General features: G+C 37.6%; 1 protein-coding gene across 1 annotated transcript in view; it reads left to right on the top strand.

Moving 5' to 3' along the window:
• The first annotated feature begins 18585 nt into the window (after positions 1-18585).
• The window catches only part of aff2 (AF4/FMR2 family, member 2), a 307511-nt gene continuing 300217 nt past the window's right edge, over positions 18586-25879 (top strand). The window contains exon 1 of the mRNA XM_036568862.1: positions 18586-18807. Within this exon, the coding sequence (XP_036424755.1) occupies positions 18755-18807 (53 nt within the window). The 5' untranslated portion in view covers positions 18586-18754. The remainder of the gene's footprint in view (positions 18808-25879) is intronic.

Here is a 25879-nt window from a genome sequence, read left to right as displayed (position 1 = left end):
GTTTTGAGGTAAATGTGTCCTAAAGTCTGAAACTCAGTGTGGAACCTTAAGAATTTTCACTATGAAATGCATATTTTCTGCAATTCTGTAAATAAAATAGGTTTAATAAATATACTATGATTTTATGTGTGCACAGCTGTTCAAAGCTGTATTTCACTTTTGTAGTTTTTCTGTTTTTGACATAATTTGAAAATGCCTATTGCCTTTCACATTGTTTGTAAATTGTATGATGAATGGACCAAAAGAAACGTCCCAAAATGACTTGGAAAAATTCTGGTTCCATTGACTTACATTAAAAGTAAAGTAGGTTTTTTCCTTCTCCTGTAAAGTTAGCACTTTGGAGATACAAGGTTTTGTCCCGACAACAGCGATTTGCTGGTCATATACTGGCTGTGTTTTTGATCGTCACTACCGAAACAGAAACATTTGGTCTGAGTCAGTTAAAAGTCCGAAATGGGTTTTAAACTCTGGTTTTGAATTCGATTGAAAGATCCCTATTAAAGAAAAGAAGTTATGATGTTTTGTAAATCGATTCAAGAGAGAATTGCGATGCATCTAAGAATCTGTTATTTTTTCCACCCCTGAGACAAAACTGTCTGCAAAAGAATCTGCATCCATTATCCCCATCATAAAGCAGTCCAAAGATGAAACTCGCTCATGAAAACAGTGAGTGGATTCTTGCAGACTTGGCTGTGTCTCCGTATTGGCAGCGTCTGCTGCTTAGTCACACACAAACACGTCCTCAGATGGGTTGGTGAGTTACAGTAAATAAAACCTGAGGCCCGATTGAGACACGGACTGGGATAAAATGAGCTGAAAATGTTCTAATCTGTCATGTGAATGAGGAAAGGTGGATTATGTTCATTTCTCATGTGTTTGAGTGTCAGTGAGAGAGAGAGAGAGAGAGAGAGAGAGAGAGGCTCACACAGACGGAGACGGTCTCAGGCTGGGCATGGCAGCAGTTTATTAGGTAGGACTAACAAAGGGGCCTAATTAACATCTGTCACTCAGCGGGAAGGAGTGCTGTCGGGCTGTTGATGTGGCAGTGCCCTGCTGCCAACGCTGCTGCCAATTATCTATGAACTCATAGGAGAGCCATGTTAAAAAGCATAGCTTAGCGGTACCGGGGAATTGAGTTATGTGCTAAATTATGAAATCAATTGATTTCAGGTTTTCACAGCCAATTTTAATGTATGTAAACACCTAAGTTAAAGATGAGCATATTTCTGAACCCATCTACGCTCTTAAAATGGTTGTTTAAGGGTTCTTTAGTAAAGTAAATGGTTCTGTGTAGAACCATGAACACTCAAAGAACCCTTTGCATGATTAAAAGGTTCTTTGCATTGTGAAAGTGTTTTTCAGATTGATGGAGATAGATTGATATTGATATAGAACCCTTTTGAGTATGGTTCTATATAGCACCAAAAAGGGTTCTTCTATTGTTATAAGCTGGACATCATAATGATAGAAGAATCCTTTAAAAAGGTTCTATATAGAACCATAAGTAACTTATTTTCAATCAATCTGAAGAACGTTTCTATGATGCAAATGGCTCTTTGAGTGTGAATGGTTCTATTTAGATCCATTTTCTTTACTAAAGAACCCTAGAAGAACCATCTTTGTAAGTGTGTACCCTGTTCATCGTCTCGCCTGCTTCTAGAGTTTGACTTTGCTGTTACAAAGTTCCTGCTGAATGTGAACAAAGTCATTATGAGTGGTTTGATGTGAGATGGTAAATGTGATGAAACACATTGGCACTGATTTCTTTACAGTTGTGGTGATATGACCGGGTCAAATATCGCTGTTGAAAAAACAAACAAAAAAACAAGTGTCTCTAAAATGGCAACTTCACAGCAGAAGACAAAAACCTTTTTTACTTTTCATGTAAGTTAATGTAAAGCGATTTTATTCTAAGCGACAGTGGAGCATTTCTATTGGTCCACTGATCAAGAAATGTCTACACAATATGAAGGGCAGCTGCTTTTGTTTTTTTTGAACAACAACAATATAAGAAAACCATTTATTTACCAACTAAAATGACCATAGGCTTGAGTTTTTATGTGTTGATATTAAAAAAACATACAATAAAAAAATACAATATGTGTACTGTTATGGCTTGGAACACTCTGCAGGTCTTTAAATATTCATTGTAGGCCAAAAGATTCTCTCAAAACTATCCTAAAACAATGTCTCAGGCATAAGGCAACATATTTGTAACCATTTGGTATAGAAACCTTCTGAGAGGGCACTTTTAGAGGCACTAAACACTTCAGACATCACCACCACTGTGAACAAATCATCGGTAAGTTTCTCTAGAACAGAGCGTTTCACTTTAAACCACTCTGAATGACTTTCTTTGCATCATAATGATTAAATTATGCATAAATCATGTAGCACTGCACTGCTGAGTCTGATCCACTTGTACCAGCACAACACACACTAACACATCAGTGTCACTGCAGTGCTGAGAATGATCCACCACCCAAATATTTACACATTTTTTGGTCCCACTTTATATTAAGTATATCTAATAACTATATAGTTACACATTAATAATACATGCAACAACAATGTAACTACTGGTAATGTGTCTACTGTTACAGATGGATTACAGCAGTACGGCTTATGTAAATACACATGTGTACAACTAGTTTTTACATATGTAATTACACAAGTGTGCCTTGATAGTTGTTTCTGTAATATAATTACATATGTAATAAGACAAGGGTAATTACATTTGTGAGAAATGAAGTTCTTTCTGATCATAATTAGAGATCTAAATCACCTACATTATAAAATATGTGATACATCAAACCACCCTGAATGACTTTCTTTGCATCGTAATGATTAAATTATGCAGAAATCCTTAAAAAATAGTCAAGTTCTGCTGTATATAAGAATAAATACCTGCAAAGGCTTCATTAACATAAACCACTTTGTTGCTTTATGTACTTTGTTTAAGTTACTTGCTAATGCAGTTAATGTAGGATTTGCATGAATAATGATTTGTTTTTTTTTATTTACCAAAACTTTGGCTTTATTCCCAAGACAGAACTTCACAAATATTGTTGTAAATATTTACATGTATAACATGTATAATTGTTTTTGCTAGTCTTTAGTATATGTTGCATTTTGCTCTCACAAATTAACATGAAATAAGAATTAAAAGAACATCTGTACTGATTTTTTTTTTAAATGTAGTGCTCTTTGTAGCACTTGGCAGTGTAGGGTTCTCTCTAACTTTTCATTTGTATGTTTTTCTCAGTACTATACAAGGATGAAAATAAAGGCTGTCACAGCTATGGAAACATTCGCAGTTCAGGAACATAATACAGGGATGAAGTCAGCGTGTTCCTGACCCCTGATCCGCGTGAAGCCAGCCAAGGTTCTTATGAATCATTCATGAGAAATCTGCCATGTCCCCTCAGGTGAATAAAAGCAGGCCTTTGTTTTTTAACCGAACCTCTCGATAATATCAGTGAGGTAACGTTCTCCAGTGGAAGCTTTTCTTAGTGTGTTCCTGAGATGTAAAGAGCGTGAACATTGTTTAACCCTGTGAGATGAGATATAACGGGAATTTAAAGATCTCAAGCACCATCTCACCACCTTACTGACCGAGACGCTTCATCATTAACTCTTATGATGATGCTGGTGATGACTAAAGCCTGGTGTAACTTGACTTATGATTTATTATGATTTGAAGTGAAAGATTGCAAATGTATACTTAATCGTGTGACTTAGTGCATCTGTTTCTCTGCATACTTTGTTAGCCCCCTTTCACCCTGTTCTTCAATGGTCAGGACCCCCACAGGACCACCACAGAGCAGGTATTATTCGGGTGGTGGATCATTCTCAGCGCTGCAGTAACACTGATGTGGTGGTGGTGTGTTAGTGTGTGTTGTGCTGGTCTGAGTGGATCAGACACAGCAGTGCTGCTGGAGTTTTTAAACACCTCAGTGTCACTGCTGGACTGAGAATAGTCCAACAACCAAAAATATCTAGCCAACAGCGTCCTGTGGGCAGCGTCCTGTGACCACTAATGAAGGACTAGAGGATGACCAACACAAACTGTGCAGCCACAGGTGAACTACTGTCTCTTACTATACATCTACGAGGTGGACAGACAAGGTCTGCGTGTCTAATAGAGTGGACAGTGAGTGGACACAGTGTTTAAAAACTCCAGCAGCACTGCTGTGTCTGATCCACTCATACCACACACACTAACACACCACCACCACGTCAGTGTTACTAAAGTGCTGAGAATGACCCACCACCCAAATAATACCTGCTCTGTCGGGGTCCTTACCATTGAAGAACAGGGTGAAAGGGGACTAAAAGTGTATGCAGAGAAACAGATGGACTACAGTCTACAAAGTTAAATGTTAAATATGTCTATTTTCACCATAAATAGTGCATATTTCTGAGATCTCATGCAGTAGTGCAGTTTTGACTAAAGTTGATATTCACTGTGCAGATGCAGTGTAGATACTTTCATAATGTAGGTAATTACACTTATTATTACAATTATATAAGAGAAAAATGCTTTTGCAACTTTTAAGATACTCTTACAAGATGTAATTATATTAGCAAAACTAAGGTTGATACACATAAGCTGTACCACCGTAATCCATCTGTAACAGTGAATACATCACCAGTAGTTACAATGTTGTTGCATATGCTGTTAATGTGTAACTACAGAGTTATTACAAACCTTTAATATAAATAAATTGATTTTTTTTTAAAAAATAGTATTATTTAACTACTATCAAGAATATTGTCATGTCTGTTGGTTTAAAAAAATTGTCATACTCACCTGTACTGTTTTACCTTAAAGCTACGCTATGTACATTTTGGGGATTTGGAGACCTCTCTGGTGGAAATGAGTAAATGCATGCAATGTGCGGAAGAAAATTTTGTACATGGGTTTTGTTTTGGACCCCTTCCCTGAGCGGATGAATCTGACATTTGCAAACGTGTTGAAAGAGTATGACTTGGTGATTGGTGTGTCTTCTGAAAATGTGAGTGAATTATATGCCATTGTCATCACATCTTCATCAATATAATAAAGCAATAAGCCACAACAAGCCATGCATTACTGCAATTTTATCACAGGAAAAGTGTTATTAAAACTCCCTTACCTGTGATAAAATCACAGTAACACATGGCCTCAAGAGGCTTGTTGCCTTTATAAAACAGCAGCCAACATAAAAGATGATAAAATACACATTTTTCAGAAAATAATTTATTATCAATAATAATCGACATAAGAATTAAGCGAGGAAATGTCATTCCTTTAGAGTATGGTATCATTGCCAAGCGACTATGGACTGAATGAGGAAAGGAATGTTCAGTTGCCCATCACTGTTTATTGTGGTCATTTCATGAATTTTTAAACTTTTTCTCGTATTACTATGAACATATGATAACACAGCACTGGTTGATGCAAAAATCTTCACTTTATAAGTACTTGTTGGTCACCAAATTACCACTGTGAGTCTTATTTAGCACAAATCCAGCAGTACTTTCTTCTCACACTTGGGCTGAATCTTAAATGGCTCCCTGCTCCCTACATAGTGCACTACGTAGGAGTTTAAATACTGGATCCTGCAGCCCAACAATGAATAATACAGCTAAAAAATAGTGATCTGGGACTCAGACACATCCATAACCAATAAATGATGCACTATTTGTCTGTAAAGGCTAGAATTTCTAAACTTTCATAGCTGGCACACGATTTAGGGAATATGGAGCCGTTTGGGATTCAGCCTGGGTTTGACACTATGTATGACTGGAATACAGACATTTGAAGTATGTAATCCATTCAAGTGATATTATTGGAGTTGTTATTATAGAGTTGTTTAGGCTGTTGGCTTTCCAGCCTAGTTCTAGATCAGATCATGTTGATTTTACATTTGAGACCTAAACATCAAATTGGACCTTATTTTGAGTCTCTACATGTGACATCAATACGTAAAGACGTGTGAATATGGTCCAGGTTCATGTTTTCTAGTGTAACTAAATGGCTGTGTGTTCAGCAAACTCTCTGCTGAGGCTTCGCTTCCAGCAGAAAGAGTGGAGAAAAAAAAATAGAATGAGGATGAGGCACGACTGCAGAGGAAAGTTTGGATTGGGGGGCGGGCGTGAGATAATTAACTCAGAAATTACAGTGGTATAATTAGGAGGCGATCCCCCTTAGACCGTATCAGCACAGCCAGTAATGACTCGCTTATTCATTTCTATGAGATTAAAAGGGACGAGGGGCCCGTCGCATGGCCTCTGCTGCTGTGATGGAGTATTTCTCCAATCGCTTATTGCAGCCGCTGCCAGAGGCGACTGCCACCATTTTGAGCCCCTGTCATGGAGCTCATCTGTGGTGGGACGTTCACAGCAAGTGGCCGAAAGGCTGGAGAGAAGAAACCGCGATTGATGGCTGTCTGCTTCTACAAGCAGATGCAGGAAAGAAGACAATGAGTCATTGAAAAATGGAGAAAGTGCTTGAGTGTGAGTTAGAATGTGGCTTAGAAATGCTAAGAACGCTCTTGGAAGAAGGGGTTCTTCAAAGGTTCTTTAGTGAATGTAATGGTTATATATAGAACCATGCCAACACGGAGAACCATCTGAATGCTTAAATGGATCTTTGCAGTTGAGAATATGGTTCTTATTGTTCAAACTGGTAATGCTGTGGTAACCTTCAGAAGGTTATAGAGGTAAAATATATTCTCTATTGCATCAATAATCATTATAATAGTAATAATAATAATAATAATAATAATAATAATTATTATTAGTAGTAGTAGTAGTAGCAATAGTAGTAGACGTAGCTTTGGTGTTGTTAGCTGATTAGTAGTAGCAGTAGTAGTAGTAGTTGTATTATTGTTTATTATTGTTTATTATTATTATTATTAGTAGTAGTAGTAGTAGTAGTTGTAGTATTGTTGTTAATAGCTTATTATTATTTGTAGTAGTAGTTGTAGTAGTAGTTGTTGTTGTTACTAGCTGATTATTATTATTAGTAGTAGTAGTAGTTGTTGTAGTTGTTGTTGTTGTTTTTAAGAATGAGTCTATATTACTAGTTACCTTCAGAGACGACCCTTTTATTTATTTAATTTTCCATCAGAAAGGCCATTGAGTACAACTTTTTCAATGTCAAAAAAGCCCAAAACATATATTTAACAGAAAACTACACCGAAAATTAGCTTCACCACAGAAAAAAACACACTTTAGCTTCCATACAAAATATCTTTCTTATGTATCTATAATGCTAAGATACTTCTGATAACTTGCTTGCATAAGCAAGTGGAAAGTCAAAGAAAAATAAGCGAAATAACTGAAGTTTCCAAAACTGGAGTACAAAAATTGATTAAAAGATACAGAGAAAATGGGATTCCTAACAACCACCATCAGATAAACAACACTTAAACTTTCATCTTTGAGAAAAGGGAAAAAATGAAGCTCCACTCTTACATTAGATCTGAAAAACACACAGTTGTTTTATATTACAATAGCAGTGTTTGGCAGACATTAGCTACATTTACATGTAGCCTAATAATCTGTTAATAATCCAACTAATAGCTAATCATAATGGAATACATCCATGTAAACACCTCGGAATACAATTTCTATCTGATTGAATGAGGTGGGTGATCTTGTAAATAATCCAAAGTTTATGCTTTGAGCTTTAAAAGACGGCGGTGGGACGAACGTCCAGCTTATGTGTCTCAGAACACAACGTCTTCCTTAATGCATGTGAAATACATTTTTCTGGCATAATTTTAACGTAATTAAAAACACAAGCGTGCCAGCTGGAAACTCGTCTCACTCTGACTGGACCTCGCGTGATGTTCATTGCCATGATAACATCTACATTCAATTGTTCTCTACGCATGTGCATCATTTTGAATCTGACTGCTTGTAGTGTGAATGTAAACGGAGGTTTTCCATCAGATTGTTGAGTAGAGTGAGCAGATAAACCCCTCAGTCTTAATCTATAATCAGAATGTATTTAATCGGATTGACAAAAATCTTTGCATATAAACACAGCCAGTGTTATCTCTGTGAACCTTTACACAGAGCTTGACGAAGGTGGTGTCGTGCCCAAGGACTCTTATTGGTATAGCATAGGCCATTTACCCGGAAGTTGACCCCAGTCTGCAGCGTGTAAGGCAAAGGAGTTACCCTCTGCGCTATACCACTCATTAGTTGTTTTTGTCCATCCTTCCACTGTGTGAAGAGAATGCAATGCAATGGATCTGAAAGGATTTGTAGCTGTCAAACTGAGAAAAGGAAACAGACGAGAAAATCTGGAATGAACATTAAACCTGGACATTGCAGATGTGGAGTAGGGTTATAGATCAAATAGGCTAAATGTGTATTTGGGATTATGGGAAAATGCAACCAACTTTGAAGACTGAACTTTGGAGGTGTGGCTGCAGGTTTCTTTGAAAAACTGAAAGCAAGTCTAAAAAGAATCCAAATCCATAATATAGTCAAAACATGTACACGCTCATTGTTAAAAATTTATATTATATTTAGCTGTAGAGGCTTTAAATATGTTTTCTGCTTTTTTCCTGACAATGAAAAATGAATAACTTGTACTTCACTGCTGTTTTTGACTCAAAATAAAATAAACAAAAGGATGCTTTCTGACTTTTGAACATACATATATGTTCAGAACGTATACAGATTTGCTTAGAGTGCTTGAGATATGGTGTTTAATAAGAGGCAAATAAGCCTGTTTCATCTGTAGGGTTAAAACATGGGCTCAAATGGTCCACTGTTCAACATTTTAGGCTTTCTCTACTGTTTCTCAGTGGTAGGGACAGTATTTCCTCAAGCTGCTTGAGTTTCATCATGCTAACGTTTGTCAACTAACTGCAATTTGTAGTGAAGCAGATGGAGATTTAGGCTGACTTGCAGCTCAGCATACCTACATGATGCAAAAGGACAGCATGGTGAACTTTGGGCAAATAAATGTTTGCAATTTAAAAAAATAAATAAATGCGCCAAGCATTTCTTTTGGGTGTCATTCAGTATGGCCATATAATGTTTAACATCCACAAGACATATTTGGAAAGCATTACTCTGATGACCAAAGCCATACTGTAAAAAAATGATTCAATGTTTTGACTTTAATAAAGTAAGTAATGTGGTTATGTCAAAATGTTTACATTTTGAGGTTAACAGAATGTAAAACACATATTATTCTGTTAACCTACTATTAGAAGTTCACCTAAAATTTTAAGGCAGCCAGGTCACTTACTTTTAACTTACTGTAAGCCACTAAAGCAAGCAAAACATTGAATCATTGTGCTCTAAATAAATGAATTTAAAAGGCTTCTTGGGCTATTCTGAACAGCCATACTCCCTCATGTTCATATTACACATAACTGGGATAAAATCAGCTCAGCTTTTCATTTTTTTCAGTAGACATGTCAGAGAAAAGCTTTACCAAAGCCTGAGGCTTAACCAGGGTTAATCGAATAAAATCCCTGCAATGTGAATTACATGACTCACGTATACCTGAATAGAAACTAAATAATGGCCATAAAGCAAACTGCATGAGTTCTATATGTATTCTTAATGGTACCTGCTGTACAACAATTGACATGACTCAGGTTTGCCGTCACAGTGCTATGCATGTGGTACTCTATGCATTAAGCTTCTGACTCAGTTCAGTGGCCAGTAAAGGCATTTTCAGTGTAGCAATTACTAATAAATATTAATTTATTTTTTAGAAAAACCATGTTTGCTGCACTTTTCAGGCCTGCTGCCATGCAGTTGCTCAAACTAAATAAAAACAATATAATGCATCACTTAATTTGCTGATACAGACATTTTAGGTCATTGGATCTTTTCTCCTGGTAGCAGCGCTACACTGTCCTCCAGGGTAAACCTAGCAGGCAGCTCTTCGCCCTTCATGTTTATGTTTAGCTGTCACAAAATGCTGCTCAGGACAAAAACCTCTTTGACTCTGAATGCACTTGAGGGGTTTTCCACTGGAATTACTCTGGTGCAGTGTCTCAGTGACAAGCTGATACTCTTCTGTGCTATCATTCATTTTATTGATAACAGAAAACGAGACTATATAAAAATAATAAAATAATAAACTATATATAAAAATATATAAATAAATATATAAAAATAATAATAAAAATATTTTCACTGTCAAATGCACTCTAAAATGTAATTTTTTTGGAAAAAAGATATCAGATGAATACAAATAAAGCATACGTGTACTGTATTTTAACTAACTATAATTCACAGAAATAGAATGCAAATTCACAAAAATAAATGCTCACTTTTTTCACAGTGTTTGTCTTTTTACTGATATTATTGATAAAATGTTGAATATCAGAATAACTAACTGCTGAATTACAGTGGGGGGGTAATACATATGAATAAGATAAGTAGAAATGTAGGGAGGGGGGGGGTTAGTGGCGGGAAAAGGGGGGTGTGATGGGGATACCATCCATGGAGAAGGGGGTCTAAAGAGTTGGAGGGGGGATAAAAATCAAATTTTTATATTAACGTAAATATGTTTGCAAGTAAGCGGGTCAAAAATCCTCCCTCATGTCACCTCAGGGGTCTAGCTTACAATTATCTAGGGTAAGTCTTAAACGTATTCAGTTGATGAAAGTGGTTGATTAAGATTTTCATAATAAAAAGGGAGAGGTTGGGGGGGGGGGTAGTAAGAGGGTTAAACGTGGTATAATACTTACATCACACACACACACTGGTGAATGCAAATCAGGAAAACCTGTGTTTACACACAATCACTTCCCCATGCCATTCACTCACCTGGCCTCCTGTCCCTTCCTCGTCCTCCCCTCTCCCCTCCTCTCCTTCCTTCTCGCCCTCTCCCTCTTTTTCCCTTCCCTCTTTTCCCCCTTCCTCCCTTCCCCCCATTCCCCCTCCACTTCCCCGGTTCTCCCTTCCGCACCTCCTACTCCTTCTTTCTCCATTCCCCTCTCCCCTGTTCCCTTCCCCCCCTGTATCTCCTTCCTGCCATCTCTTTCCTTCTCTTCCTTTTTTTTCTCCCCCCTCCCTTCTTCCCCCTTTTTCACCCTTTCCCTTCCCTCTTTTCCTCCCCTCTCCCTTTCTTTCTCCTCTCTCCCCCCCATCCTCCTCCCCTTCTCCCCCCTTTTCCTCCTTTTCCTCCCCTTTTCCCTTTTTTTCTCCCTCCCCCCTCCTCCCCACCCTTTTCTCCTCTCCCCCTTTTTTCCCCTCGCCTTTTTCCTTCCCTCCCCCCTCTTCCCCTTTTCCACTCATCCCCCCCCCTCTCCTTTCCCCTCCCCTTTCCCCTTTCTTTCTTTTTTTTTCATGTTTGTGTGAATTCACTGTTTTTGTGACAAAGCATTGATGTGCATCCACCTATTCAGCCTACATTAGTTTAGCTGAGACAATTCTTGCTGAAATTATAAGGAGCCCAGAATGCTTTTTGAATCAGCCACAATACAGGGCAGCCAATCAGAACAGAGCCCATTTATATATATATATATATATATATATATATATATATATATATATATATGTATATATATATATATATATGTATATATATATATATATATATATATATAAATGGGCTCTGTTCTGATTGGCTATATATATATAATGGCAAGCCAAACAGGAAATATTTAATGAACATTGATATATATGGAATGAACGTTGATATATATACAATGAACATTGATATATATGGAATGAACGTTGATATATATGGAATGAACATTGATATATATACAATGAACATTGATATATATGGAATGAACGTTGATATATATGGAATGAACATTGATATATATGGAATGAACATTGATATATATGGAATGAACTTTGATATATATGGAATGAACTTTGATATATATGGAATGAACTTTGATATATATACAATGAACATTGATATATATGGAATGAACGTTGATATATATGGAATGAACATTGATATATATGGAATGAACATTGATATATATGGAATGAACGTTGATATATATGGAATGAACATTGATATATATGGAATGAACATTGATATATCAGTCTTCAAGAGAGAGTGGCAAAAACAGCCTGTTTAATTCTAAGGAGTAAAGATAGGTTGGAAAATCCATCCATCCATCATCTAAACCGCTTATCCTTCTGGGTCGCGGTGGGGTGCTGGAGCCTATCCCAGCTGTCATTGGGCTGAAGGCAAGATACACCCTGGACAGGTCGCCAGTCCATCGCAGGGCAGGTTGGAAAATGGTGGTGTAAAATGAATTATACTTCTTGTTACATAAAACCACATATACATCATAAAAAGTTTTTTCAGGGGAAATGTAGGATACGGACCCACTGATTTAGAAGGGTTTGCATGCATCACTTTGCATTGGCTGCGTTTTAGGGCTACACTGTATGTTTTCAGATGCCCCACTCACAATTCATCTTGAAGCTTGAATTTTGTTGCACATTGGTCAATAGATAACAGTATACCATACAATAAAAGCACATCAGCACCTCTTATTTGAGCTTGAGACGTATGCATTGTGATTTAGGCACACAGTTTGCATAATAGACCTTGGAAGTTGTGTCGTCATTCTGTTGTCCACGTCATGCCCATGTTAGGAAGTTCAATCTAAGTAGGGAAATGGGAAAAATAGGAATGCCACTCTCACACCCTGTGGTAAACAAAAATGTTCCAAAGCCAATATGTTTTGTCCTACATACATTTTTCCACTGAATGCCACTGGCTTCTTTGAAAGTCATTAAAGGTATAAAATATGAATAATGCTAGGCCCTATGTGCAAACAAGCACTGCTGCACATTGAACTAACATCATGAAACTGGTAACCTCAACAAAATACCCCACACAAACCAGCAAGCTTTATAAATTGTGGTAGTTAAGCTGCTTTGGCAGTAGTGGGCTAAAGTTTGAGGATTTTATGTTATTATCCAACAGTGTTGAAGTTTAAAAGTAGACTTACGATGAATCTCAAATGGCTGTCCATTCCCTATATAGCGCACTTATGTAATTCGTGAAACTATGGCTTCCACACACAAATCATGCACTTAATATCAAATAGGTGTTGTGTGCCCCATGACTGAATTCCAAATGGCTGTCTTAGACATAGACTGCACTATTTGGGTGTAGAAGTCATAATTTCCTAACCCACATAGTGCACTACATAGGGTGTAGGGAGCCATTTGATATTTGGCCTTAGTTTCATGTGTTGACAATAGGCGTGTTAGCTTGCTTGTAGCATGAATGTAGCATTATTCATTTTTGACACCTTAACTACACTGTAATTCAGAGGTTCCAGTGGAACTATATGGATTTCCCTTATATTCAACTTATATTAGTCACATATGGGCGTATATAACATATATACCAACTTATTTGAATTTGGCCATTTTCAAATATGAGAGATGTATTTCAGTCATATATAAACATATATACACATTTATGTGTAATACATATTTAATGATAAATAATAGAAAGCATTGTTCATGTATGGATGGCATATGTTACTCAGATATGTTAACTTCAAGTTGTATAATATAAGGTTTTCTCTTATTGTATCTATGTTGCTGGTGTATTTCAAAAAATCTTTTGGTGTTTATGTCAGACATATATGTGTGATCTATACATCAGACATACATCAGACAGACAATATATATGCGATTCATTTATTATGTGTTCATGCACCTATCAGACATATATGTATGATCCATATTACGCATATATGTCCAATATTCGATACGTAGCATATGTACATGAATAATACATACATAATCCTGCTGTCGGAACAAAACCTTGTGTCTCCAAAATGGGAACTTTACAGGAGAAGGAAAAAACATACTTTACTAATGTAAGTCAATGGAACCAGACACTTTTCCAAGTAATTTTAGGCCGTTTCTTTTGGTCCATTCATCATGAAATGTACACACAATATAAAGGCCAACCGGCATTTTCAAATTTTGTTCTGACAGTAGTGATATATTATGCCTGACCCTTTATGATATATGAGCATATATGCCCAAACTATCACTTTAAAAATGATCTCTGTTCTTGGAGATATAGAGATCCGTAATGGAGAACGGTGCACCTGCAAAACAGAAATATCACCGTCAAGTAAGTGTCCCTTCAAGGAGGGTCTGTAAAATAAATGAAACGAAGCATTACTCGTTTCATGTCTTGTGGATTTGCTTTATTGTTGGCCACTTGCAGAGGGCAGTAACTGTCAGATTTGTCCTCTTTTGTGGGCAAAGACAAGGTGACAAGGGCAGGCGTGCGCACTGTATCGGTTTGAGCTATTGTTAGCTACAGCAGGATCCTCCGTGTGCTTGCGCCTGACCGTCGTGGAATCCATCAGCAACGCATCCATTCGTGTAACGTCTGGGAAGCCATTCTGCCTCAGAAATTTATCTCTCCTAGCCCCACTGTGTTATTTCAAGGTAAGATTAATATCAGTTTTGCAGTCTCTGCTATGAATTATAAGAGGGCACCCTGAGGCGATGTAAAATATGCAAAAAAAAAAAAAGAGAAATGTGTTTTTGTAATATACCGCGTGAACCATGACCACCATATGCCTCCCTCCAAATCATTATGATGTCAACAATAAACATATGTGGGCCTGTGTCGAGCCTTGTTTTCCAACAACATGATCTTTATGGGAGGCAGCTGAACATTTGTATCAGGAAGTAATGGGAGTAGACAGGTTCCTGACAGCGTATTCATGTGTGTAATGCTCCTGTTATGCTATCAGGGAAATAAATAGATAAAATTGTGGAGCAGTTTTGTCAGAATGTGTCTCTCTACCATATTAACAGGTGCAGCTGCTTCAAAATTGTATTTTCTGTGGTTTGACTATATCAGCAGGAGATACTGTAAACGGGTCATAAGTGGAATAACATATTCATAAAGTTTTAGATCATATCAAATCAGTCATATCAAAATACCTGTTTTTGTTGATTTTCTAAGTGGAAATATGTTAACATCCCCTACAGAGAACACACTTCTGCACATTTTAATACACAATTACTATTTATTTGGTGAAATTAACTTATTGGGAAAAGTTATAACTTAAAAATGGGGGCCTGTGCAAAAGTTATGGCCCAAGTTGTATTTTACACTCTTAAAAAATGTGGTTCTTAAAATGCTCTTTATTTAAGACACTGGTTCTGTACAGAACCATGAGCACTCAAAAAACTATTTGCATGCTTAAATGGTTCTTTGCATGGTGAAATTATTTTCAGATTGAAGGAGAATGTTTTGTGTTTATGGTTCTACATAGAACCTTTCTGAAAATGGTTCTATAAAGCACCAACAAGTGGTCTTTTATTGGTACAAGATTGGCATTGTAACAATAGCAGAACCCTTTTTTGGTGTTATATAGAACCCTACATGACACATTCTCCATCAGTCTGAAGAGCGATTTTACCATGCAAAGAACCACTGAAGCATCCAAATGGTTCTTGAGAGTTCATGGTTCTGTGTAGAACTAGTGTCTTTACTAAAGAACACTTGAAGAACCATCTTTTTTTAAAAAAAAAGTGTATTTAAGCCATATTTAAGTATTCTCTGTTGAGGATGTGTCAACTTGATTTTACTTTAAAAATCACCACATGCAATTTGACCAGGGGTGCCCAAACATTTGCATATGACTGATATTTACTGGGCCAGTAAAAATTAAAATTGAAAAACCAATTATAGAAATAATAAAGTCTATTTAGAGCACCTGCTAGGTTTATATCACTAATAGGCCTGTCACAAGCAATTAGCTCATGATTAATTACCATATAAATAATTATGATTAATAAATGTATCTTTTTTTGAAATTCAGTTAAACTGTATTAAAATGCTATTGGCTCCCAACTGACAACAGAAACAGCTCAAGCTCAAATAAACAAACATTACTCAGCACTGCCCTCTAAAGGTGATACGGCACTGCTCAGAACATAGAACTTACCGCTGTTGTTGGAACAAAACCTCATATCTCCAAAATGTTAACTTTACAGGAGAAGGAAAAACATTCTTAATTTTGAATGGAAGTTAATGAAACTGGATTTTTTCCTAGGCACTAGGTATTTTTACATTCTGTAAAAAAGTACAAAATGACATTATTTTATTTACATACATTTGCTTCAACCTAACTAATAAAAATTTACATTCTGTTTGTAAAATTTACATTTTACCATGTAAACAAAATGTAGTCAGATGACAAATTCTGTTGATTTTTTTAGTGAAGATGTTACTACATCCTCTACAGAGAACACACTGCATGTTTTAATACACAATTCATGTTTATTTTCCAAATATAACATATTTGAAAAAATAATAAAAACATAAAATGTAAGAAATGTAAGAAAATTACGGCACATTTTATTTTTTATGTTTCTTTTCAGCAAATAAATGTAAATTTCACACTAAAATTGCATTGAAAGTGCCAAATTTAAGTATGTTCCCTGTAGAGGATGTAATAACTTATTTTCATTTAGAAAATCAACAAAACATGACCAAGGCTTTTTAAATTTATACAATAAATATACAGCTGTATAGATTGTAAATATATCATAATATATAATGTATTATATTGTAAATATACAACTGTGAGCTTGTGGAAGCTAAAATACAGCAGTCAGCTTAAATAATTGCAATCAGGCAAATATGTAATAATAGTGATGGGCTTAATCACCAACTTGGCTTTTGAAACTTATAGAGAAAATAGCTGATGGATGTTGGCTTAAAGCTATTTAATTATTAAAAAAGACCTTCAAATCACTTAAGGCTAATCACATGCATTTATAAAGAGTGGAAAAACTCTATATACATTCATTCCATTCATTCAGTGAGTCTACGACCAGCAAAACGCCACCTTACCTTAGTTTTATGAAGCAGGGAGGCCTTTTTATTCATTTTAGTACTAAGGAATAAACTTTTAACATTACATATTTAATAGCACAGCAAGGTCTCAATTAACCCTCAGCTCTGCTAGACATTCATATGTATGTTTTCTGAACATGCAAGTTTGCTGTCAGTATAACTCGTACTCGTTTTCTATCTACTGATCATGATTATGATACTCCTGTAAGCAAATACAAATAAGGGACTGAACAGATCGATGAGATGAGCTGTGTTTACATCATTACTAACAACAAATGCAACAAAGCCAATGACAAAAACATACATCAGAGAAAATTCTGTCTAATGTCTGTAATATGAACACACTGGCTGGTCTAAACTGTCTGTGTTTTAATTATAGTGTAGTGCATAATGGAGTTGAGGAAAATGTCTAATGTTATGTTATATGACGTATCATGAAACCAGATTAGACTCACAGGTAATTATTAGATGACTGAGTATGAATATTAAGGAAGACAGCATTGATATAGAATGAAAAATTAAATTGAGTTGCCACTGATGGGCATGCTGTGCAAATTTTAGAGACCACCTGATCTCTTATTTAATTTCCAGATAAAACAGCCATTAAGTACCTTATTTCTATTTCAGTGTCAGGAAAAAAAAAAAAACAGAAAACGTATATTTATCTAAATATAATATATTTTTTGTGTGTTTTGTATGTCCACCCTTTACGTTTATTACAGCTTCCATTCTGTTTAGGAGACTTGCTTTCGGTTTATCAGTGGATATTTTTCTACACCTCCAAAGTTCAGTCTTAGAAGTTGGTTGTATATTTGATCCTAGTAATCCAAAAACATTCAGTGGTGTTGAGGTCTGGACTCTGAGGTGGTCAGTTTATTGTGCTGAGAACACCAGCAGCTTATTTGTTTATTTTGCAAAGCAAATGTTCTTCTTTTTTGTCCTCTTCCTTTTCCCAGTAAGGGCTTCTTGACAGCTATACATCCTTTCAGACCCATAGCGCTGAGTCCTCTTCTCACAGTGGAAGGATGGACAGAAACACCTGTGGACTTTTTTCAGATCTGAAGCAAGTGGACCTTGATTTTCTCCAAAGATAAAAGCTTCAAGTACTCTTTGTCTGATGGGGACAGTTTTTGTGGTCTGTTGGGTCTAGCACGATTGTTAGGAGTCACATTTTCTCCACTTTGAAACCTCCAATTTCTAGAATTATCTTACATTTTATTGCCTACAAATATAAACAATTATAAACTGGCTTACTTACTTGATGGCCGTTCTGACTGGAAACTGAATGAATATTGATGAAAATCCATTTAAAGCATCTCTATGAATGGAGTGAAACCCCACTAACTATACAACATCACACCTGACTGTGTATATCCAGGTGTGTGACGTCGCGCCAATCTGCACACCCCGTTCATTTTGACAGCGAAAAGGGGCGGAGCTGCATTGTCCGTTATGTTATCCAATTGGAAACGACAGTCTGGTTCTTTCGCGTTTTTTCTTTTTTTTTCCCCACCCACATTCGGACAAGCCCCTCCTCCGCCGCGCGGGGACTGGCTAGTAGTTCGCGTTTACAATAGGACTGACTGCGTGTGAGCGTGACTTACTAGCCAATCGTAGTGCAGGTGTCAGCCAATCACAGAGCGAGGGAGGCGAGACTTGCCCGAATACGGGCGGACAGTGGGAGCTGTAGCGTTTAGGTTCTCCTCACACGGCGGCTCGTCAGTGAGAGTGAGAGAGTGTGAGGGAGAGACGGGCTGCTACATTACAGCTAGTCGTAGTTAGCAGCGGCACACACACACACACACACACACACACACACCGTGCCTGCATGCAGGCTGACGCAGACGCTCAACGGCCACCGGTTACCCTTTTACAGACTCTCACAGTGGAGCGCCAGCCATGGACCTATTCGAGTTTGACTTCTTCAGGGACTGGGAGCTGGAGCAGCAATGGTAAGCCTCCTTTTTCAGTTTCTTTACCTGTGAGCGTCTACGTCGTGACGGAGCGGTGCGTTTTTGTACCGAAACGGCGAACTGACGTGGTCACATTGCTGTGGGGAAGAAGGGGGGTTGGCTTGTGGCATCCCTAAAATACGAGCTTAAAGCCCTCGGGATTCAGGCTGGATGTGCTGGAATCTCTTATTTACCGGTTTTTAGGGTTAGACGCTGAGCGTTTCTGAGAGAAAGTGTTCGCCTCAGACGGAGACGCTGAGAGACTGAGAGACTGCCACCTCACACTGCCGGTGCAAGTTCGCCGTTAACAGCAGTCCACGTAGTTCTTTGGCTGGTGGGGGACTTTCTGGTTTTTGCCCCGTCTGAACACCTTTTTATTCATTAGCCTGCTGAGGCAGCATGAAGTTGGTGGATATCGCTTAGACGTTGATGCGTGTCCTCGTGTGCTGTGCGCGTAACATTGTTCAGTGAAAGGAACCGAAGTAAGCTGGTCGTTTATTACCGGAATGGTTTTAGCGCTTCAGTGCTGAGACAAAACCCTTTCTGACAATTTTAATAATCTTCAGATTTGATACATGTTCAGATAATTCATGGTTCATCTAAAAAATGTTCTAAAAATGTGTTATATTGTTATATAGAAGTAATAGTATTGTTGTGTGTATGTGTATATATATATATATATATATTAATGTATAATGTATATATAAATATAAATATATATATATATATATATATATATATATATATATATATATATGTATGTATATATATATGTTGGAAGGAAACATCTTATCTCCAAAATGGTAACTTTACAGGAGAAGGAAAAAACCTTCTTTACTTTTAATGTAAGTCAATGGAACCAGACTTTTTTCCAAGTCATTTTGGGCCATTTCTTTTGATCCATTCTTCATGAAATTCACAACAAATATAAAGGGCAACAGGCATTTTCAAATTATGTCAAAAACTGAAAAACGACAAAAATGAAGATACGAGATTTTCTTCTGACCGCAAAAATATATACATGTATATATATAGGGAAAGAGACAAAAAGAGACAGAAGGCAATATTTGCATATACGTCTGTGATTTTTGCATGGAATTTTATATGCATATATGATGCATAATGTACACTATTCATACCTTCTTTTGAATACTGCTCTGTCACAGACCTTCCACTTTGCAAACCCTCCACTTTGCACATTCCATAACAACACATAGCTCCACCATGTGGCTGAGTTTAGGGGCCCATTGTGCCCCCCCCCCACCACCTCAGTAGCAGCATTAAGGCAGTTATCATCTGTAAGGTTTACCAAAAACAACTAATAAGAAAACAGCCGAAGGCCTTGGGTTAGTCTGACTCACTAGCCAGTGTACTGATGAGACCTTGCCGATGCATGGAAGGGTTTTGGCTCTTCCTTTGTTTGCTTCCCTGAATGAGTTTCCCTAGAATTTCAGCGTCTCCCTCATTCGCTTTCTGCTCTTTTTCTCTGCCTGGCTTTATCAGTGCCACCCTTATTTTATCCTCTTGTCTCTCTCCTCTTGTTCCCCTGTCTCCTTGTGCTCGTAGGAGAAAATCACAGCGCTTTTACCACCTGCATTGTGATGTGTGGAATAAGCTCGCTGAGTACCTACTTAGACTTTTTCGAGCCGTTCACCTTTGCCCGATAGCTTTTAGAGAGAACACGTCTTTGCCTTTTTTTCCCCAAATTGAGGCACTCTGCTTTGTTCCAGATTGATGTCCTTTATGCATCATGTTTAATTTTTATCATTTAAATGCTTCTGGAAAGGCCTATCTGTTGCAGCTCTCTTCAGAGTTCGGGAGAATGGAATCAGTCGTCGAGCTCCAGTTCATTAATACTTTTGTGTGTGGAGGCTTTGTGCACAGTGAGCGTTTGCAGTTGAGGTTAGATTGGCGTATTGTCTTCAGCTCTTTTTTTTAAAGGCACATTTTGAGTGTTCCAATCAGTTTGGTTTCTATTTTACCGCACTGAAACCAAACCTGAAACACCTGTTCAGAATTCTGTAGAGCTAAATTACATGTAAATCAGAGAGATCAGCTCTGGAATATATAACGGCTGGGCTGAAACCTGCTGAAGAACAAATGAAAGATGGCATCGCTTCCACTGCTCACTTTGAGAAATGAAGACTGAATTCCCAAGACATTCGGATTGACACTTTAGAGTTCAGGCTAGTTTCTGTGCTTAGGCAGTGCATAAACATTGGCATTCAGGAGTAGCTGCAAGTTATTTAGTACTATTATTAGCTATGGCAGATCTTCTGTGATGTTGTCGTAGTCATTAAATATAAGAAGAATTTTAAGTGTTTGCATATCACTGTTGTTGGAAGAAAACCTCATATCTCCATTTTTGTCGTTTTTTTGAGTTTTTGACATAATTTGAAAATGTTTTTTGACTTTTACATTGTTTATAAATTTCATGAAGAATGGACCAAAAGAAATGGATCAGAATGAGTTGGAAAAAAAGTCTGGTACCATTGACTTATGTTAAAAGTAAAGAATGTTTTTTTCTTCTCCTATAAAGTTAGCATTTTTGGAGGTTTTCCTCTGAGAAAAGCGATATAATAATAATAAAAAAAAACAATGCTTCTATGCAACATCTCTATATTTACTTGTTTATTCTTGCTGTCAAAAAAAGGCCTTCAATTTTTGTTCTTCGCAGTGTTTTACAATTTCATGATGACTAATAGAAATGGTCCAAAAATACTTTATAAATTTACTAAATAAGTCATGTTCCATTAACTTCAATTCAAGCTTAAGAAAGTTTTTTCCTTCTCCTGTAAAGTTTTTATTCAGACTTAGTCAAAACAGCAGCAATATGCACAAAATGTTTGATGTTTAATGTTTAATTAATGTGCTTAATGGATTTTTCAGTCTATCAGTATCTGTAGCATATGGTCAGTTATAATGGACAGTCATTTTTATAATATTTGCCCTGTACTTAGTGAAATAATGCCCAGTTGAGTCAAACGCATGCTTATAATGAAAGCCAATAAGCCAGTGAAACACTTTCCCATTGGCTACTATCATAAGTTTACTTTGAGTCGACTGCTTTTCTGTTCTTTTCTAAGTGCAGGAAAATGATTATGTGCGCTAATCGATCATAAGCTACAGATACAGCAGGTTAAAAAAACCCTTGAGCATTCCTTTCAAGCTGAAAACACACAGAAGTATTCTCTCGTTGAATGTTCTCCATCTGCAGAGTGATGCATTTGATCCGGAAGCATGCAGTAATAATTCACCGCTGATTTGCTCCTTTTTGAATTTAATAATTATCCTGCTCGCCGCCTGATTTTGTAGCCCAAGGCTGAGGTTCAGCAGTGGTATTGATTTGGATCCGACGTCCCCCCGTGTTGTTCTGGGCTCGAACACGTGTTGGATTTAATCAAGGCGGATCTGGTGGGGTGCAAAATTTAGTGAGGTGCAAAATGAGCCCCATGGAAGGAGATGCAGGTTAAGCGTGCTAGTCACCGAGGCAGTGGGAAGGGAGGGATGCGCTTTGCTGTGTCGACACCGCGGCTTGATTGCTCGGCTGGCACAATTACGCCTGCTTTCCACCTGAGTCAGACGTTCTAGCCACAGTTTGAGGTGTGTTTATGCAAAACTTGTTTCGTAATGATAATTGCTGCCCTTGCTGGGCCTAGTTATGGTAGATATTTTGCCCCCCCCTCCCCCTTTCATAATGAGATAATACAAATATGTTGGGATATAAGTTACATATTTGTCACAACTGATATTTGTGAGTGGAGCAAACGAGGTATAATTACTTGCTGTTGTCTATTTGAAAGTATCCTCCTTTACTGGATAAAGATTTCAGTTATATGTTTTGTTTCTCTTTTTATACAAAGGTGCTTTATGGCAACCAAGGAGGAATTATTAAATGACTCAGCTGCACCTTTTTTGGCCTCCAACTTGTATTTTGCCCAGTAGAGATTCCTGTTCTAAATAATTAATTTCTATATGCTTGTGTGAAACTGTTCAAGGTCTAATGCCACTGTTAAATAAGAAGAGTTTGGCTTTTCAGGTACATGTTTTGACCAGGTGAATGTGGTCAGAGGTGAAAGTGAGTCACTTTATTTTAATTGTAATTTGCACCAGTGAAGCGTTATGGCTCTTAGTATTCTCATATAAAACCGCATTACAGTATCTGATGATATTTAAGTTTGTCTTAATAACATTAAAGGGCCCACAGCCAACATTTCCTCCTATTTTATTCTTTTCCCTTGAGTCCCACTTATAATGTATGTGTGGTTTTGTGCTTCAGACACAGCCATAATTCATTTTTACAACTACTATGTTCCTTAGAATTATTGTGACTTCGCCTTTAAGACTTATAAGTGAGCTTTCTTCTGATTGGCTGCCCTGCGTGGTGCGTCATTCAGAGAGCCATGAGGACTGAAACACCCCTTCAACTGTCAGTGTGAATGGGCGGAGTTAGAGCCTGATGGATGTAAATGTGTGACATCACAAAACCTGAATTTAAAATGGCTTAGTTTCCATATATGGGCTTTATTGACTGGGTGTGAATGATACATGTTGAAACTTTTTAACAATGTTTACATACATCAAACTTTTTTAGTTCAAAAACATTTGGTTTTCCATGATATGAGCGCCTTAATGAACCCATTCTCCCTGCGATGGCTACTCTGTGTTAAACTAATGTCTTACAAACATGATAAAGCTTGATTTTCACTTCTTTTAAAATTAAACCAAAGGGCTGCTTGTACAGGATTGTATATATTAAGGTTTGATTACTAGTGTTACCAGTAAGCTGTGGTAACAATGGATCATATTGTATTGAATTGTATCACAGCATGTTTAATTGTATCGTTGTATCATAACCTGTGGCTTTGGGCTAACATTTGAACTTGAGCCAAAATTGGGACACAGTAAAGCAGAGCATTAGGCATTAAATTATTTAAGGAAATTCTGTAATAGAAATCACATAAACAATACAATATCTCTTCATAACAAAATCTCATTTGCAAACACTGAAGCAGCTTGCATGCTAATAGCGGCCCCTGCTGGACAAACCTCAGCCTGATAGATGGGAGTTTCAAAACCACTTTCATGTGTTTTACCTTAAGCTCAAAGTGTTATATTTTCATCATATTACAATTTTTTACATTTAATATTATTTAGCAAGCTGTTTAAAATTAAATGAGTCATCTAGATCTCTGTCAGCTCTCTTTCACAACATGATGATCACCTCTTTGAAGCATCATCAGCCTTATTATGTTAAATATAAAATATAAATGAAACGGCAATGTGTAAAAGAACCCTTTCTTTAGTTTTATGAATCAATAAAATAAATTATAAATCAGCCAGCTCTAATTTGTATTCAGAGTTTTGAGCAGAATTTAGTTTATTTTAAACCTGTTTAAGCCTAAAACACATACAGCTGAACCTACACTAATAGGACTCCATTGACTGAGATTACCACTGCGGTAAATTCAGGTAGCTGTCTTAAACCTGGGGTGTGTGTGAATGTGTGTGCCTCTGTCTGTGCCTCTGTGTGTGTGTCTTTGTGCGTGTGTGTCTCGGTGTATGTGTGAAGAACAAACGCACCATCTCAGCCAGGTTTTTTTTTTATGTTTGCACACTGTGTCCACTTTCCTGTGCTGTTAGTCTGCCCTCCCTGCTGTTTAGGACAGTGCGTTCTCTGAAACTGGCGGGAGTGAGAGATCTACCGCATTTGCCCTGTCCCGCTTCCACTCAGGCCACAGCTGGGGGGCCATATATCACCCGGCTCGCCCCCGAGGAGCGCCTGCCGCTCAGCGCCAATCTCATTTGTGCCTGGTGTGAAGAGGCGGCCATGCCAGGCAGCGGCCCGCGCGCCCCAGCGGCCACCATACGGGCAAAGAGCCTCAGCAGTTGGCATCCCGGCACCGAGCGGAGGCTGCCAAGCGCAGAGCCCGCGGACTCGTTTTGCCACCTGCCAAAGGAAAGCCAAATGCTGTGGAATGATAAAGTGCAAACCTTGGCAAAGAAGGTTTGGGGCTGTAAGGTTAGGGGGTGGTTTGGGCACAAACGAAAGGTGACGGCTTTCCACCTCTTTGCCCTCAGGTTCAGCACGCAATTAACAAGTTCATCTGGAGGAACGGAGCCGGGAGCGCGAGCTTGGCTGTCCAAGTCTGCTTCCCTCCAGAATCCTTTAGAAAGTAACGCAAGACCAAAAGTGTTTCCCCTTCATCAAATTTGACGAGGTTGTGTGATTTCAGTCATCTATTTCAAAGTTACAAAGCTGGCATCAGATTACTGAGATGAAATGCAATAGAAATGCACCATGAAATGCTCACGCTCAGTGCTGTTTTTGGACGTGTTCACAGAAGGGCTGTCACTACTGACTGTATCCATAGTCGAGTAGTCTTTGAGGAGGAATGGAGTCATGCCAAACAATAGAGCAAAACCAAAAAAGCCAAACATTAATCTCTCTCTCATATATATATGTGTGTGTGTATATCTATAGATAGTAAATATATATCTATAATTACTTTACAGGACAAGGAAAAACATTCTTAAATTTTGATGAAAGTAGATGGAGAAATACTATTTATGAGTAATTTTGGACCATTTATGTTGGTCCATTCATCCTGATACAACATCAAGAGCAACTGCCTTCTTATATATACAGTGTAATATAAAAATGCATCTAAATGAGCTCTTGCCAAAGTAGAAATGAAAAAATCACTAGGAGAATTTAAAAGAGGCTTTATCATTATCATCACTAATTATTGCTGATTCATAGAGAAGGTACATTTTTTGGACAGTGCTTCCTCAAAAAGAATTGAATGCAATTTCTTGTGAGTCCTAATTGTCTGACATAGCGGGCCAATCCCAGAGACCCTTCAGGGGAAAAATCCGTCAGTGATAGGCCGTGCCAGGCCTCTCCAGCTTTGTCCCTGTTTGGCAGCCCTACTCAGGAAAAGTTATTAACTCCGTACTAATTACAACAGCCCTAATAAGACCTGTAGTAATGACTCCATGAATGCCAATGTGTGTTAAATTTCAAGCCCAAGTAGGCTTGACGGCACTGTTTAGACCAGAATTCCATGCA

The sequence above is a fragment of the Colossoma macropomum genome, unplaced genomic scaffold, assembly GCF_904425465.1.
Source record: "Colossoma macropomum unplaced genomic scaffold, Colossoma_macropomum, whole genome shotgun sequence".
Lineage (NCBI taxonomy): Eukaryota > Metazoa > Chordata > Actinopteri > Characiformes > Serrasalmidae > Colossoma > Colossoma macropomum.
The sequence above is the reverse complement of the archived record's forward strand: the minus strand, read 5'-3'. Positions and strand labels throughout refer to the sequence as shown.